Genomic DNA, 20,906 nt, shown 5'->3' with positions numbered 1-20,906 from the left:
TAATAACGAAAGTCTTACCTAATCACCACATGGAATATTATTCAAAATTAAAGATTCTATAGAGGGTATACAAGCCAAAGTGTATATTATTATATACGGCTTTATAACTATATACACTTAATAATAATAAAAAAAAAACAAATAAATTACGGAATCTTTAATTTCAGTTTTAAAGTAGTATTTACAATATTTAAGTATGCACAAAGTACAATGTACATGGATATCTAATATTATTAATTATAAAATATACTAGTATTTATAAATAATTACTAATTGGTAAATAGAGTAATAGATACATCACAATAATTTGGAGCAGTTATTAACAACTAGTGTCTAGTATAAATATTATAGTTAATTATATTCTTAATTAGTAGATAATAATTAAATTATTATAAATCGTAAATCGTAATCCATAAAACGTTCAAATATACAAGACATAAATACAGCTGATCCGATTTTTAAATCAGAACAATTTTTTCTAGAAAAAACATATTATTGTATTTTTTATTATTATTATTATTATTATTTTATATCTTACTTGTTTTTTATGTTTTCATAATGTCATAACAATATGTATTCTGTAGCCAGTCAAAAATAAACGATCAAAATACGTAAACCCAGCTCTTGTAAAAAAAAAAAATCATAAAACCAGTACGCAGAAATATTTTTCTCTCTCCGTCTTTTAAGTGACGACAACTATTCCAAATGCATGTTTACTAACGAGAGGATTTCGGTCGGGAAATCCCGTCGGTCGTCTACGCACACACAATCTCTCTCATAATATTATACACTGATATAAAAAAACTCAACCCGCGAGTACTGATGCTTGTGTAAGTTAATGTGTGTGTGTGTGTGTGTGTGTGTGTGTGTGTGGTTATGTATGTGTGAATAATAATATATACGACGACACTACGGCGCGGCGGTTGTCCCGACCTCCACGCGAGAAGCCGCCAGTCTCGGCTGATCCGCATTCCTTATTCATCTCGCCACAATAAAAGAACAATAGGACTGCCGTTTTCCAACAACTATATGTGTATAATTATCACTATCCTCAGTGATCAACTATATGTCTTATTAGAAATAAACAAACATCGACGAATCCAATTTTGTCCACACCTAAGAACTAACTAAATGTGTCTAAGGTAGTACTTATACTTATAACTTTATAAGCTACCATCTAATGTGCATCTATATAGTATATTATATATATATATACACGCTTGAGTTAATAATATTATTGCATTATAATTTATAACTATACCATAGATATGAATATGGATAACTATATGGATATGCTGTTATATTTCGGTAGCAATCTACCAGTAATTTATACCTATGTACCATTTTAATTGTAATTGTATGTAATATATATTTATACATCCCACATACCTCATACAATGGGGTTTTCACTCTTTATATATTATGAGAGTACAGTTTAATATGTTTTATATTTTACACTGAATTTTTTCGCTGAAATTGTTGTTAAAATTCATACCAAAATCCAAGTTTATTATATAATTAAAGATACCATACCCGTGCTTTCCTCAAGATTAAAATGTAGGTAAATTATTCAGTTTTAGTATAACCTTGAGGTTTGCAGCCGAACTATAAAATATATTACCTTAAATTCCAAGCTCTTATATGATGAGTTAACTATTTCGTTGCTGGCTTAAAAGTTCAATTTTTACTTTTTACATACCTACCTACATTTCTAACAGATCACATTATTCACTCATTATACTGTTTTTCTTATAAAAGGTTAAGTTTTTTTCACTAAAAATGTAATTCAAAATTTCAAAACAATCTGTACAATAAGTAATTTTAAGATAACAAATTATTATAAGAATTAAAGTTGAAACTACTTCTATTCAAATTTATAAATCATGAGTTGTATAATTATATTATTTTATTGAATTAAAATTATCGTTTGCTATAGATATTCAGTTATTATTATGTATACAATTATTTATAAATTTTATTAAATATGTTTAAACTTTTGAAAAATATATTTTCGTGTCTGCCGTCAGGATCTTTATTTCATTATATTAAATGACGAACTTGTTAAAATATTGAAATACCTCCCAGAAGAATATTTTATACTAAACGTTGTGGGAACGCATCATATTTTAATTACAATTTAGAATTATAGACTATTGTTTTTAATTAATTGATGATAAATAATGATATACTTCAAGTTTATATTGAGTTTTTTTATTGTAATTTCCAGTAAATACTCAAATACACAGTCACTTTCTACCAATAAAATCATTTAGTAAACTCAGAAAACGTTTTAATAGAATTAGGTGGTACGAGAATATTGTTAGCGCGCACTTATATCGATAATACGCATGTTTGGAATGCATATATTAAACTGGCGTAACCGTCAGCGAGTGGAGGGAAGTGAAGAGGAAACGTGTGCAACATAAATGTATGCAAATGCGGTTATTTATAGAAATAACGACTCGTCGTTGTGCAGTTATAGTGTATTTTTGTCGCGGAAAACAGAGGAGTTGTTGTTGGTCTTGCTTCTGCGGTTGCGGGAGGCGGGAACGATGGTGGTATTTGTCTGCAGTGGACAGTGGAAATAAGACTTCTAGGAAGAAAACCAGTATCCTATACGTATGTATATCTTGTAAGAGCTACTGGCGTGCAATGACAAACGAGAATTTCATACTAATATGTTCCCCTTCTGTATTATTATTATAAATAAATAATAATAATAAGAATCTGCAGATAGATAGATATAGGTACATGATTCTATAAAAAAAATTTTGGCAAAACAAAAATATTCATTATTAAATTATAATAATACTGGATAGTTACGTGACGTAGGTATATAGAAAGGCCAGCGTATGACGACATATGTAATATATAGGTGTATAATGTTATAATATGTTGTTTTACTAAAAAAAAATTTACCAAAATACGTCACTGCTCACAAGTAAATAACAAAGTAAATAATCACATGAATTTTAAGTTTGTTTTTTTCGAAGAAAAACAAGAACTTCTCCACGAGTAATATCATTTGCCAGAATTAACATATTTAATATATCAGATTTAAAATACATGGGTGTTTTTAGTTAATATGTATATAGTCTTATTATAATACTACGCAGTATGGAAATTGGCTAAAATGTATACAAGTTGTAATGACTAATGTTTTAGTTTGGAACTCGAATACCTATATCAGATAAAATTTACAGTCAGTAACTATCAAACCAAAAAAATTTTTATAATAAATAGAACTGATTAGTGATTACATAGTACAAGTAAGTACAAATATCGAAGATAAAACAATAATTACTTATACAAAGAATACACTGATTATTGGTACTATTGTTTATACCTTTACTTATAATTTAAGCTAATGGTTAAAAATTAAAATATACAATACTGTTATCATATTATGTAGGGACCCAAGTATAAATAACGAAAAGTAATTATTAAACTGATGTAAAAATCTATTGTAAATAACATAATTAAGTACTGTAAAGAAGTAACTATTTAATTAACAGATGATATTATTTGTTGATAGATAGAATTAACTATTATTTTATGGTTATAAAATAATATTACAACAATTAACTTGATAAAAATTTTTGAGTCTCAACAAATTGTAATTTTTATAATAAGACGTTGCCTAAAATTTTAAGCTTAAACGATAACCAATATTGTATTTTCAATAAAATAAAAATAAAAATGATTTAAGTTTTTAAAAAATGCCAACATTTTTTTTCTGTTTATTTTTTTTTTAAATGACATTAAAATAATCAGAATCGCTAAAGCGAAAAGCAATCCATGAACACGTAACTCCTATCAGAGCTACGCTGTAAAACACTAGAAAAATGATGACATTACACAAAATTCAAGTCATAGTTATTACTCTCTCGACATTATAAATAGTAATGGTATTTATGTTTTGCTGAAATTAGAAAAATTTTAAGTATGTCTAATACGAGTATACTTATAAGATTTACGTTATAACTATATGAGTCATCGATAAATCATGCCATACCAAAAACCGGAAGCACATTTTATTTTTAATTATTTGTAGAAATGACTGGACTGTAAAGTGCAAAAATGATGAAACAAGCAAAAATTACATTGTATTATTCAAATAACTCTTCGAAGTATTAAATTATTTTACCTAATAACTTATTTTGATTAATTAATATACATATATAGTAATATGCTTCATATTCGTTCATAATAATTAATAGCACATAATATAGTTTTTATTGAATTACTTAATATGTAACAAATCAGCAATCAATAATTAATATAATATATAAATGTGTGGTAACTAATAACATAAGGTGTGGTATTACCTTTCACACAAATACAAAGTTCTGACTCACAGAATAAACAAATAAAAAAAAAATGAATAGATTTATGTGAGAACTTTTAGGTTCGAAAAACGTATGGGCTGAAGCCACTTACAGATTTTATTATAAGTTGTGATTTGTATCTTGAATTTTCAATAAATTGTTATAGAATTATATTGTATTTATATTTTTATATTTATAAAACCTAACCTATACTTATGACTACTTATTTTTATACAATTATTATGATCAACTGACTAACAAGTATAATATAATAGATGACTTATAGCAATTGTTTAGGTATGTGAAACTATGTTTCAGTTATATGTCATATTTATTTTATAAAACTAAACACAATAATCACTATTTATTAAATAATAATACTATTTTTATTAAATATATAATATTGTAAATTATAATTATTCTTATCATTGATAATTGAAAAAAATGTTTTTCATAAGTTTATAATAATTTGAACAGAATAATCTCTATTAATTTATTTATACGTAAAATAAACACAGGTTACGAACTATGATAAATGTGTGGCATCTTAACACTTTTTATATGTAATATTGCTGTATTATGGTACCTAATATGCATTTTGTATAGTGTTATGACTGTTATGTTTGTACAGTAAGGGAAAAAGCCAGGAGAGGATTCAGACCAAGATAACAGGGGGGGGAGGCGATTTTTAAAGGGCACACATTAATTTTGATAAAGTATTTATTTAGGTACATACATATGTTACTTTCCACAGTCTCGTACAGAACAAAAAAAATATTTTTTATAGTAGATAATAGTAATAAAAAAATATATCACTATAATTTTGTTACCCTTGAAGTATAATTACGTCAAAAACTAAAATCAGGGACTTAAACTATTTTTTTTGAGAGAACGGGGAAGCGATCACCCCAATCGTCCCCCTCTGGATCCGCCACTGGAAAAAGCAGATGTTTAAATTGTATGTTTTATAACTTTATAAGAATACAATATATAAAACTACAATATTATAATTTACTATTTTAATTTTAAGCCCATCTCTAAACATTTTCTTATTTATCTAATAGCCGTTACTACCGCAAATTTATATTTAAGAATAATAATAATAAACATAATAATAGTAACGCCATATTTTAATATAGATTTCTAAAGTTATTATAGGGGTTAAAATGAATAAAGTAATATACCTTATACTTGTAATAATTAATAAGAGAAGGATACCAACGCTTTTAAATATTACAAAAAAAATATTTAATACGTAAAATAAAATATAATTTTGGTTTTTTTAGTTAACACAATTAATTTAGTTAACCCAATAATAACTAGAAGATTAGTTTTAATGCTCTATTGTAGCTTACGGTATTTACTTTAAATATCCTTGATTAATATTATTATTATTATTATTATTAATTTAATAATATGAAACGAGACGGATCTAACATAAATTTAAATATTTATCTTAAAGCTAAAATACATAACAGTATAAATAATAAAAACATTAATATAGTGATAAACATTTCATAAACGGGAACTGGTGTAGTCCATCAATAAGATCAACAGGTCCTCGTTCGTTATTCTCATCAATCATAAATTAGGATTGTTTCGCAAATAATTCATAGAATAAAAAGAGATATGAAAATGTGAATTAAAAGCTGGGATTCTAAAATTAAATTTGTTTAATAAATAATATTATGACAGGCGATGAGTTGATTCGAACATTAATGAGTTTTGATAAAACTTATAAGTTTGTTTGAACTCGCCTATCAGCCAACGTGGTCAGGACAGGTTGCAACGTACTGAATTATATAATCATAAATTCATAACTAATAATGTATGGTGATTATCGAACAATCAATAACTTGAAAGATGCATACTTCAGAAACTTGTGTGGGACCCGCTCTAGTTGGTTTAACTTGCATGACATTTTTAACTTTTGAGCACATATACCCAGTCAAAATCTAATATATTAGTACAAATTATTAGTTTATAAGTAGCAAATATTTTAGAATCAAGAGAAGTCAGGCCAGTCAGGGTCATACAATAGACTTTGTTTTTTTAAAATAAATCATTTGTATAATATTTCATTGTACTTATAATTAATGTATTACCTACTGTTTATATTAATATAATTATAAACCATTATTTATCATTGAAAATAAATTATATATTATATTATAAATACAATGATATTATCCTTAGATTCTACAATATAATTCATACAAAATTACAATTTATATTATATGCTTATCTACTTTTAAAATAAAGTTATCATAAAAACATATACATAATATAATATAGATACGTACAAAAAATGTATCTATTTCTATATGCATACATTTTATTTATAGTAGGATGTTGAACTCAATAATATTGTATGCACGAGTATATACGACATAATATAACTTAAACATAATACAACGTATTACATACATTTTGTAGTGAACCAGTTCAGTTGAATCCGCAATTACGATAATATATATAATATATGTATATATATATAAATACGTATTATTCATCTATAATCAATAATCATATAATATTATATCGCCTATACTATTGTAAATTCTGTATCCTTATTATTATTATATTATTATATTGGATTATAAAGGCATTTATTATTAATGCTTAATAAAGCATTTAGATGTACGTAAATATAATTTATATATATATTTATATAACATATAGGTATTTGTATACACAATTTAAAATACCAACGCATTCTGCATGCGCTATTAGGTATGTTTATGTATATATATATATATATATATATAGTGTACATAATAATATACTGTATATTATACTATGTAGGTACTGCGGATCGTGGTAAATGTCAAGGACTTCAATGCAGCGTGCGGAGCGGTGTTTGTGTATGTACCTGTATAGTTTACAGGCGCGTGCGTGTGTGAAAAACCGTTCTGATTTTTCCGGAACTTGGCGCGCTTATTGCAGGCGCCGTCGACAAACGCGCATGCGCAACCGTTTCGGCGCGTTGGCTTGTCGAGCCGGCCCCAGCAGCGGTTCCGTTGCGTATAATCACGATCAGTGTGTTTCAAGACGCGCACAACTACGAACTGCCACAACCGTCCGTCTGCTGCAGCATATACAATATCAATCTAAACAGTGAACACGATGAGAACGTACGCTCTCCTATGGCCCTTGGCCGCATTCCTAGTGACCCGGACCTCCGGGTCAGCCATTCCGATGTGGGAATTCCTCAGTCGAGGAGAAAAGGTAACTTTTGGAAATTGAATCTTTTTATTTACATTCATTCGGGAAATAAATGTTAATGCCTAATTGATTAATATGTATTTATATATATATACAATATGATATATTATATGAGCTATGTGTATTCATGGTGATATTATAATATATTACATTTACGTTATATGTTTGAGTTTATTTTAATAATATATTCAGTTAATAAATATAATTTACATATTATACATGTTTTCATGTTTAGTAGAAACGGTTATATGGGATTTAAAAATTATAAACTCGTTGATTTCTGAGCCTCCAACGAATTTATTTTCATCTAAAATATGTATCTCTGTGGCTGCGTCATGTAGTGTCTTAAATATCTGAAATATATATGTATATATATATTTAATATATAATCTACCAGCTGACAATACTTGTTTTTTATTGGGTTAAGTATATTCTGTATATTTTAACATGGCATTATTCGACAAATAACACACTATTCGTTTTAATGAAATTAGAAAATAAAACAAGTAGAATGTATGTTATAAATCATGGAAAAATATTTGTGTTTATATGAACATGTTTTATTATTATTATTTCTGATAACTATACAACTAAAAGCTATATAACTATATAAGTATAAAATTAAATAAAAAACTTTAAAGATTGTAGAATATCGTGTACACCGACTCGCACCATTTGGCATCATTATTCTGTTAACTGTACATTCAGATTATTCGCGGTATCGATCATTGTGCCAAATTTGTTTATTAAACAGTTACTAAATAATAGAATATAGACATATAGTTATACTAAATCGTTATTAAAATACAAAATTATACGATGTCCATATATAATTGAATAGACTATTTGAATAAAAGTGTGATGTTGATCTTTTTTCAACTTATGTTCTATGTTCTACTTATATTAGTCATGCAAATTCACAAACGCAATGAGGCGTAAATACAGTAAGGTAGTTTCATTATGTGGATTTCCCCCTAACCGTTTAATCAAATTAATGTACATTATTAAATTTAATCATAACTTGGTACTACTACTAACAGTGCTAACATACATCAATTACTATTAGTTTTAAAAATTTTAAATCAAAAGCTGCTCACGCATGTACCCATATAACTTATCAGGACCATTATATGTATAATATTTGATAATTTAATATACATAATATAATACCAGACTGTAATATACAAGTCTTCATTGTGGGCTATAAGATGAGTGTTTTCTGTAATACATTAGACGGGGATTTAAAAATAAACATAATAAACCTAAAATTATCCTACCTAAAAAATTTTCAATTATTATTTCTCTTCGTTTTTACATGTATAAGGTACCTATTATTTTTATTTTTTATTTTCTAAAGTTCAATTGTATATTGAAAATATTTTTTAATTGGTTTTGCTGATCATCTAGATTAATACTTGATGAGAGCCAAATGGACATAAATAAATTATTTCCTAGTGATTTTCACATCATAATTGGTTCCATTGTCCTTATTTTGAAAAATGTTCGTATAATGCCATAGTTAATTGTTATGTAGGTATTCCATATTATTTACTGGTTATTACTTATATTTTAAGTGGGCCATTAAATCCAAATAAAACATATAGAAAATCTTACGTTTTGTTTAATCAAAAATGTATTAAATTCATAATTGTTATTTGTATTATTAATTATTATTATGTTGTGAATGATTGATGAGTGATAATACAAGTACACATATAGAATCTAGCCACTAATGCTTGCATAGTGATTAATATCATGAAGTACACTATAAACAAAAATTACGGTTTGCCGGAAGGGCAATTCTCTGTATACATAGATTATATAATATTATGGAGGTACCTACTGGAAATCATGGTCAACAGGAAATATATTTTATTTTATTACAAATAAATATAAGTTATTGTTTTCTTAGGAATAAAAAATTTTAGTGTAGCATGTAGGTGCAATAAAAATTCATTGTATTTTAAATTATACTTGGCACATCATGCAAAATGCGTTATTAATGTATAATATTTTGTTTTGATAATCCAGTCTGTTTAATCTTTATTATGAATTTTAAATTTTTCTTTCAAAATCTTTATGTAAAATATATAGGTAGTGTAATAGTAAAACTTTTCAATTCAAATATGATTTTTATAATTTAATTACACGTTTATAAGATATTATTTAATGATGACAAGAATATAATATTATGATCATTTTCCGGTCAAATTATTTTTACTTTTCACTCATACTACTATACTAGTCATACTCACAAGACATTTTTGAAGCGATTCTACCTATAATTTATACATATATTTTTTTGTCTGCATAATTTATTTGATAGATAAAAATAAGATTTTTATTAAATTGAATAAGCAATGTCAATTAAATTAATTACAAATATTATTTCTTTGATTTTTATTGGAAAACAATATGCCAATAAATTTACTTATTACATTTTTATTTTTTATATCTTATTTTCCTACTTACTAGGAATACAAAATATTTTTATACTCTTTATAAGGGGGTTGTAATGATTTTACATATTATACAAAAATATGCAATATTAATCTAGTTCATATTGTACTTAGACAATTTTGACTAATAGTGAAATATTAATGAATTATACTACATCTACTACTTTAATTTTCTCATCGTCGTAACTAATACTTTCCCAGTATTTTGTAACATAGACTATTATCCTAAGTTCAATAACTCAGAAATTATTCGTTTGAATTTCAATTTATGTACGAGTACATCAAAGTTAATAAAAAAATATTTACTTAACAATTCATTTATAGAAAAATAAGCTTATGCATAGGATACTCCTTAAATGACATAAAAATATATTTTTATATGTATTCTAAAAGTTAGAATTTGAAAAAAAATGATTATTTCGACGAAAAATAAAGGAAGCGTGGTGATTTGTAACAATTACAATTTAATAGTATAAAAATATATATAATACAAGTCGTACTATACCTGTATTAGGTATCTAATAAATTATTATTATGCTATGCCTAGCTTATGATTTATTATACGAATTAATAACTACTTTGAACCGCTTCTGTAGTCTGTATAAATTATAAAGTATAAATATTGAATGTTGTTTGAGTAATGACTGTAATGAATATGGTAATGTTAATGACACTTTAAATCAAAGCGAGCTTATTGACTTTATTTATATGTATAATTGATCCAAGCTCAAAAGTAGAAAGCATTGTCTTTTACTTTTATAACTAAACAGACAAAAACTAGAAATATCTATAAATTACTAATGTGAAGGAGTTTTTAAAAATATATTTTACAATTATAATATATTTATACAAGATTAAAAATGTATTACAGTTATAGTTATTCAATTTGTATTGTTATAATAATTATATTTTTATTTAACATACAAACTACAATTATTATTTGTAATACGTTATAAATAATAATAAGATTTAAAATCACATTAATCCCAATTGTATATTATAAATTATTTAACAATATAAATTTACTCATATATCTATACTATACCTACAAAATTTTATTTTTTAATCTTTAATTTTTATCTATATCAATTAAGAAGTATAAACTAATTATAAATTACTCAATACAAAAATCACTTTAATTACAAGTTAATGACCAAGTTTTTGGAAATACCTAGCAAAAAAATTTAAAAACTACGGAGGTAATAAAAAAAATAATATTTTATTTTTAAAACGTTTTTTTGTTATATTTTATTATTTTAATTTTATTTCAATAAAATAATAAATATGTTTAAAATATTGAGCGTTTCACTAAGTTTATCGGGATTTTAAAATAAAAACAAAATATACCTACTGCGAGTGTTTTTGATGCTAAAATATGTAGAAAATATAAAAGGTATAAATAATAATATAGATACCTTACTAGAGTACGTATAATTATGATAGTTGTATTACAAAATATTAAAACATTTTAACTTTATCTGTGCACCATGTTACCATAAGGTAATCATGATGAAAATCCTCAAAGAATTTCATATATTACTTTATTAGATGCATTATTTTGGCGATTATGTATACATGTATTAAACATTAAGACACAGTAGTATAACATAGTTATTTATTTGTCGCCGAACCAACGAGGCGATTCCGAAGTTTGTACATTAAAATTCGTAAGAGTAATAAAAAAAAAATCTAGTTGACAATATACCCGGATCTACGTGCATATTAAATGCAATATCGTATAATCATTACACGATTTCCGTTCTATATTACTTTAAGATAATGTCATTTGCCGGAACAATGATGGTTCAAACAATGGATAAAATTGTTTATATTAAAAATTTACGTTAAAAGCATTGGACATGACCGAATCTTAGACAATATATATATATATATATTGTGAATAGTGTCACTAGCACTCGCCACTTAACCGAATTATTTAATTAATTTACACTGTAAGATTTTTTTTTCTTGGATGATTTTTTTACATTGCAAAAATTATCTTATAAGTATTTGTTTCTCTAATAATAATTGGTTTAATTCACATCTAATAACGACTACGGTAATAATATACGGTACGTATATTTTATTAAAAAAAAATCCAGTTGAGTGCGTGACGCATTTTATAATAATATAAACAAATAACATAACCACTTCTAGACAACAACTAACATTATACCATACATACATACATATTACATATACTATATAGTATATGGATTGTATATATAATTATGGTATATTTCGTTTTTGTTTTCGTTTTCAGCTGTCATTTGAGTATTGAGTTTAAAATTCTTGAAGTTGCTTTTTTATTAAATATTTACTTTTCATACGATATCTGAACATCATTCCATAAATTATAAGCACTAATTGACTACTGGCAAGTACCAATATTTTACCCACTATTTTTAAAAATCTCTCCTGTATTTTTCATTTTCATTAATAATTTTAATTTTAAGATTTATTACAATACAATGATATATTTAACATTTAAGTACGTTAAATAGTAAACAAATTGTCGTGCTGTAAAATTTTACTTGGTACTCTATTAAATTTCTATAGATTATATATTTTTTTATTGATAAATGCTTAATTTATATTCTATATAATTGAACATCATTAAAATAAGTGAATGATAAAATTTAATGAGTTAGTTTGAATGAATGGACTTGAGGGGTGGAAACCGTTCAGCAACAATACTTCCTAATTAGTTTTATAGGTTATGATGAGCGAAAATCGTTTTTTTTTTAAATTATTATTATTTAAATAAGAGTGTCTTTTGGTCATTTTATTTTAAGTTTTCTCAATGTGTTGTTGAGAATGGTGATTGATGACTTACGAGAGATTAGTGGGCCCTGATATGATTGAAGTTTAAAATTACATTTTTTGTAGTGTCAGATCGCTACTTCGTTAATTATTTGGATTTGTTAATCGTTGAGCATTGCAGTTGGTCATATACCGATTACCGATGTACAATGGTACACCTATGGTTTGTCTAAGACATATGGATTGAAAAGCTTGTATTGGTCTTATGTTACAGAATTTGACTTAGCCCTAGATCTGAATTAATTAAAAATTACAGTTTTTAATTAGTGTTATCGTTATACGAAAAATGATTATTATACTATAATAATGTAGTCTTATAACTATAATAGTCGTTATTAATAATAAATATATTAAATCAATAGTATTAAAAAAAAAAATTAAATATGTGTAGCTATAGTAGAAAAAAATTTACTCAACACCTAGATATTACCATTGATTTTAGAATATTCTAAATTTTTTGTTTTCAGTATTCTATTACCTACTGTTTATACAATAATAAATTATACATAGTATGTCTACCCATATGCAAAGTAACTAATTCAGTTCAAATTTAGCTTAAATTTATATTTCTGTTTTTAAGAGATTATAGTATACGTATACTCTAGTCTTAGCTTATAAACCTTAAAAAATTTAAATTTAAATATTATATTTACATTAAGTTATAATTAATTATTTCCCACTTAAAGCTGTTTTTTATTATCTATTACTTTTTAGATATTTAATATAATAGGTATATACTAAAAGGAAAGTTAAATATTATCATTCATTACTAAAAAAATGTGAATTTCGTACTTGTTTCTAATTAAACATAGCTATCTATGCCATTAAATATATATAAATACAAAACATAATACTCTTAACTATTATAGTTATCTATAATTTTAATAAGTATAATAATATTATTTTAAAAAACTACATATATATAGTTATTAAATTACCCCATAATTTATTATTGACATTCAAGGAAACTTTCCCTATAATGTGAATAATGTAATTTTTATTCTTATTATTATTTTTTTTTTTTTTAATGAATTATAGACATTAAAGTAATTAAAAATTTGAGAGTAATTGTGTAGTACCTACTTAATACTTATATAGATACCATATATTTACCATGTTCATTGTATATAGTGCTGTGCATTTCATAAAATGTAGAATAAGCGAACCCATTATATTTTAAATCCATAAGACACGAATTTATAAATAGTTAAGCTAGATTTCTCTAAGAAACGTGATAAAAAACTGCATGTGTCCCAGAATCACTAAGAATTTTGAAAAGAATATGATATAGTATGTCTTCATATAAAAAAACTATTTGAGGATATTTTCAAATGAATTACAATTGTCATGCACTCGTGTCGTACCAATTAGTGCTCTTTTTGATTATTATTTGATGTTCTACACCTACATATAGGTTTATATATATATTTATATTTGCGGTAACTATAATACATTGTAATACAGATTGAATTGCCTAGCATTTCCATCTCCATTTTTTTCTTCGAAATCGCATAAAAAATTAATATTTCTATATAATTTTCTTACAAATTAAAATGTATTATTTATTATGTTAGTGAAGGCTAAATAATTTTATTTGAAAACATAATAAAATTTTCATTTTAATAACAATTATAATGTTTACAGGACTGTATATTTTACTATTTATTATAACTTTGGGGGGCATTCATAAAATTATTTTGTTATGTTTCATACAAATTGTATAAATCAAACATTGAAACATCTAAAATTCTAAAATATATATAATTAGTAATAAATTACTATCATAGGTACATCAATTAGCTATGTAATACAATTTTTAATTGATTGAGAGTATATAGTATACGAAAATATGAAATTACAAAGCCATGAAGGATACCTCTATGGTTCCGTTCGCGGTTCGTATGCATTAAATCAGTGGTCTTCAACCGGTGGGTCGCGGCAGGTCTTCTCTTTTAAAAATAAAAATAATAAAATTATAAAACTATAGTAAATAATAAATTATAAAAATAAACATTCACGAAGCATTTATTTTTAATATGATATTATTATAAGGTATAAATAATTATAATGAATATCAAAGTATCATAGTACCATATGTATCTACTTATCAGCATCATTGAACGGATGTTCGCGGTATGACATCGATACAAAATAATTTACGATTAAACCGTACTATTTCATATAATTTTAAAATAAGAATAAACAGAATAAAACTCAGGCTCATTATATCGATCATATACATAGATCGCGAAAATTATTTTTACAAAAAAAAGTGGGTCGCGAGTAAAAGAGGTTGAAGAAGTAATGCCGTATTAAATAATAAGAACTGTATAATATACCTACATCAAAAAAGTATAGGTAGTATGTACCTATACATACAAGCTTTTATTATTTAAAAATATAATTTATAGTAATTATTATCAAAGATTTTTTTCAGGTAAATCTACAACTTTTAATTAAAATAAAATTATTGAAGTTTATTTACCAACTGACCTAGAAAATATAAAAACCATTTATTATAAAAATATATATCTTTCTATAATATTTTGCAAGAAGCGTTTATAAATGTTAATAATTTTGTTCATGTTCGTGTTTTTGTTTTTTAGATGAGCCACTTATTCAACATGTTCGTGAAACAAGTAGCCGACTTTTGTGACTCATCTTCGATGCCAGGTAAATTTTTTTTTAATATTTATAGTTTATACTCTATACTTATACAGATCTTAGATCTCAGTTACTAAGTTTAAGTTTAATGTATTTACTTAGAAACTAAATGTATCATTTGTAACCAAATGACTTACTGAGTACTGACTAATATAGTTATGTATACTCATTACTCTCTATTATAGTCTTTTTTCTTTACGGTTCTTAATTACTGTTTACTGGGACAGTGGAATATAATACAGGTACCTGTATAATACGACTCGTTTTTATTCTTAGGTTTTAATTTAAATAGTAATAATTATAAATTATAATTTATCTATGTATATTAAATAAAGATGACGTCTTAGGGAAGTAAAAAAATTAATTTTTTTTGTATAGTTTTCAAGTCTTCTCGACTTTTGTGATGTAATTTGTATTTTTTATACCTCGTACTTATTTATTTTTATAGTTGTAGTTTTATATCTATATAAAATATAAAATACAAATTACAATATACATATCATATACCTTATCATAAACTTCAACGTAACAATTTACAAATTTTTTATAGGATATTATATTAAATTTAATGAAACGTTGACAATTACACAAATGTCAAATGATAAAAACTGAATAAATATGTAATACTCTATATATTGGTAAGATAATTTGCAATTTTTTTTTTTTTTTTTAAAGACAACATTTAGTATATATAATAAGTATATATATTCCAACATGGATATAAATATATTGGTCTTCAAGGTAATTCCTGGTAGTATTCTTATGAAATACTTTATAAATAAATATCGTGACTTATAATAATTTATAAATCGTAAATTTTTCTGTGATCGTTCGTTTAAGTCTTTTGGGTTCATCGTCGTCAAATTAATTTGCATGTCACTATGAAGGTTATTGGCTCTTGCGGGTCATGGCTACTGCACATAAATATAGAAAAATTAATTTCCTCTTATACCTATTCGTTCAATATAAGTACATAGTATTTAAGTACAATTTTTCCAATCATCATTCTAAGTGATTTGTAGTCTTATAAATATGTTTTACATTTCCTGTTAAACAACATATATTGTAAAGTAAATAATCACTATCATATCAATCCATCATAGCCGTCATATTATGTTATAGCACTTCTAACAACAATAATTGTATGTTAATATACAATGTATATTATACAAATTTACTATAAATTATACAGTTGTCATTAATTATATATATACGTCATTTGTTTAGTGTCATATTATATGAAAAAAAATTGTTAATTATTTAATAGACCGCAATCTTATTGGATCACTAAATCATATGTTTATGGGACTATTGGTTCATTAAATGTTTAGTCTCTTAGTGATTGTTCATGCAATTTTGAATTATGTATAGATATTCATACTTATTTTTTGAATTTTATTGCGATTATAAAATACAAAATTATATAAACTAATCATATAGCTAACCCCTAACCAACTTAAACACTTAATAAGCTTATTTAATATTATTAGGTAGGTAGTTTTTTGTCTTATATCAACCGCTCGTCTTGTTATACATATATAAGTTCATTGTATACATCAACATATTATTTTTTATTATTACTACATTAGATATACCTAATGACTATAGTCATGCACATAATGATAAACTGGCATACTAGTAAAGAATTAAATACCTACAGATATGACCAAGACGTATGTATAATGTACTTCTGTTTATATATAGGTATATATTGACTCTTAATTTGCATTTTTACATAAAATAATTATAATAAAATATATAGGTACGCTGCAGCAAATTGCTATTTTCAATAAAATATTTAAATTGGTAGATATATAATACACACGTGCCCTATATGTGTATAAAAGCAATCAAATATTTACTCAAAAACAATTATCAATAATACTACATACTCGTATACTTGTAAATTGTAATGTCATACAAATAATTAATTTTGATAATTTTTTTTTTTGCTTTTAGACTGTAATAAAGTATTATTGGTTTATGGTTTAACCAATTTGGCAAAAATGGGAGATGATAGCCTAGACAAAATGGACCCTTATCAAAGAGGATCGAGAATAATGAGTATGTACATATACTTAACTATTTAAGTAACATTATGTAAATAATGTTAAATAAAATGAACACATTAAAATAGAAAGCTTTTTTATTGTTTATTCTCAATATTCTCATATATTATTATTTTAGTATGGGAATCTATGATGAAAGGAGGTTTCTTTACTTCCCAAACAACTGACAAATCGGAACAAGAGCTCAATGACCCATTAGGTAAATATAAATAATATCATACATATATATAAGATTCACTCAGATATGTATGAACTAAGTTTTGTATTTACGTGTATAAAATCTAACATATTTGTTTTTGTCGACGTTCTATAGAAACTAGTGGTGGAAACTGATTTGGGTTCAGCGTCGAATAACGTCGAAGAAATAGCTACTCCACCAGGTGGTTATATCATCGGACCAATGGTTGTAAGAGTAATGCCTGATGGTCGGCCGGTACCTGGGGACTCTCAGAGGCCTCTGCCCAAAGACGAAGACGCAGAAGAATTTATAGCCATGCGATCCAAACCTATGCCTTCCATGAATGATATGCTAAGTCAGAGAAAACAACCAATACAAAATAGGCCTGCTGTGAGACCCTTTAGGTATACGCTTAAACCGATAAACTGATACTTCCAATAATGCGTCCTCAGCAACTTGGTACAGTTTCAGATATCATATTTATTTATTATTTTAATTTATTTGCGACAATTTGCAACTTTAACTTTTATTTTAAGTACAATATTTTTAATGTATTGTTACGACAAAATACTTCATCTTGTAAAATTCTATTTCGTCTTTTATAATTATTATTATTTTATTTTTAATTAGGTTTAAACACGTTTCAGGGTCCTAAATAATTGTGAATACAATTTTTTTTATTTATAAATTTTTTATTTTTAGAGTGATACTATTATTTATTATTTTGAAATCATTTTAATTTATTTGTAAATAGTACTGTTAGGTACCATTGTTGTGATATTTATGTTGAAAATTAAGTAAACATTTTGATAAAAATGCTTTTGTACATTATATTTACCTACCTATTGTGTGTGAAATGTAAATTGTGTTAACCATTTCCACAAAAATTTCTTAGTATAGTGTATATTTTATAAGTGTTATTAACTTATAATTATATAATATGTTTTTGTTATTCAGTTTTTACATCCATGAATATACATAACTAATATGTTATCTAAAGGTTATACAAGTACGTAACGATGGTTAATATTTAAAATCTTAAAATGCTCTGCATAATAAATTGCTAGCTGTAAATCTGTAATACCCAACTCCGTCCGGATAAAAAGACATCCATCTATCCACCGGTTTCGTTTTTTCATTATATAATACAATACCTATATAAACTTCGTCAAAAACTGTTCATTCATTTCGAACAATGTCTTTCCCGAACAAATAGACAACCAGCCAAATGTACCAATTTGATTGCGTATCTATTTGGTGTTTCATTTTCATATAATAGGTTTACCTATTAAATTAGGTTTTTGATATAAAATAGATTGAAAAATTCGTTTACTAATATTAGAGATTTAGAAGAGCTCAAATTGGTATACCAGTACCTATTACCGTTAGCAGCTTGGGAATTTACCTATTTGTACATTTTTTTTCCAACGGGAGCCGGATAGAAAAGCAAAGTTTTCCCAAATAAATCTCCGCCCATCCATATCTATGTATAATATAATAGGTATAATAGGTATATAATACAATACTCAAAATTATATTCAATCACAATGACCACCACCTATTTTATTTTAATTTATCAATATACCCAATATAATATTAGGTATAAACAAAAAATTTAAATTTTCATATACCAAAACAAAATTCATATGTGATCCAACGTTTAGTGATTTAATTCCGGGATGAAAAGTAGCATACGATATACCCGGAAACCAAAATAATGTGCGTGCAAAATGTAATGCCTGTTACATTGAATATTTATCACGAATTCACGAACTACAGTAGCCAGTGGATTTGCATACAGAGAATAGACATAACGTTAAAACTTTTCTAAACATTATCACGCTTTGTAGTCAAAAAGCTTAAAAATAATACAAATTTCCTCAATTCCTCATAAGTTGTTCTCATTAGTCATTTCCAATTAATAAGTATCAAAATAATTCAGATGTACTTATTATTGCATTATTTATGCATACATTTTTTTGGAATTTATAATTTTAAATTTTGACAAAAAATAACAATTTTAGTTAGGTACTTACGTATTACTTAATTTTTTTTTTTTTTAATATTGGTAGGGACTTGTAACTTTTTGTCATGACGATTATACTAATACTAAAATAATGTAATTCTAAAATTTTAAAACAGTTCTACGACACCGATATGGCGCTATGTCTAGTGGAGCCAAATACGTATAATACCTAAAATGGTACATTCACACTACCTAAAATTGGAGATACCGGTATAATATAGGCCCACTATTTAATTTATAATACAAAATCGTCTTGAATCATTAATAATACCATGTGAGTTCGATATACACATAGACAATGATGAAGTGGTTGATTTATTTGCATAATTCAGTTCAGTAGGTACTAAGCAAAAAGCTTATTGGTTGAAACTTAAAATGTTATATGTAAACATATATTATATAAATATACGTATAAAATACTATTTTATTAAAGTTATATTTGAAATTTTGACCTTGGACCTAAATGGAAATAATATTTTTGAGGATATCTAAGTAGGGGTGGATTAGTGGTAAAGATTTGTGTTTGCACCACCTACTAAAAAGTAGTTCAGAGTATCCAATGAGGATATGTTGGTATTTTAAAGTATATTTGAGTATCAATATAAAGTATATACATATCTTATCTTTATCTGTTTTCGTGGAATTGATGAACGATGATATATGGCAAAATATCATTAACAGTGAAAACAATTTATGCAATGGTCCATTTGTTGAAAAAAAATATCATGATGAATTCCAAGCAAAATTCATATCAAAATAGTACAGAAATCAAAATTCACATTAAAATATTATAATACCGCCTATACTTAAGTGGGTAATATTAAATAATTAACATTTTAACAATATAATAATGGTCTTTGGAAAAGTAGCGATCATACGGGACTCGTCGCTGGTTAGGTTAGATAATAAACACTTCTGTACCTGTCGTCTGGGAGATTTTCAATTTTTTTGTTACCTAGCGTAAAATATTTTAAAGGCTCATCAACAATTAATTCTCCGGACATACTACACATTTATTCTCAATACATACGACAAAATAAATGTTAGTGTAACAATGTAACGAAATATAGTTCAGTTTATTGAAGAACTAAGGTTATTTAATAATAAAAATGTACGAGCAATACAGAACGATCT

General features: G+C 25.4%; 1 protein-coding gene across 1 annotated transcript; it reads left to right on the top strand.

Moving 5' to 3' along the window:
• The first annotated feature begins 7,353 nt into the window (after positions 1–7,353).
• On the top strand, positions 7,354–18,475 carry LOC113552693 (rhythmically expressed gene 5 protein). Its single transcript, XM_026955533.1, is given in 7 exon segments — positions 7,354–7,556; positions 15,442–15,508; positions 17,459–17,563; positions 17,687–17,767; positions 17,882–17,898; positions 17,900–18,100; positions 18,102–18,475. Coding segments are annotated over 7 exon segments (612 nt in total). The 5' UTR covers positions 7,354–7,454; the 3' UTR covers positions 18,141–18,475.
• The last annotated feature ends 2,431 nt before the right edge of the window (positions 18,476–20,906 follow it).

This window comes from Rhopalosiphum maidis, chromosome 2 (assembly GCF_003676215.2).
Source record: "Rhopalosiphum maidis isolate BTI-1 chromosome 2, ASM367621v3, whole genome shotgun sequence".
Classification (NCBI taxonomy): Eukaryota; Metazoa; Arthropoda; class Insecta; order Hemiptera; family Aphididae; genus Rhopalosiphum; species Rhopalosiphum maidis.
Note: the sequence above shows the minus strand (reverse complement) of the source record. Positions and strands in the feature narration are given on the sequence as shown.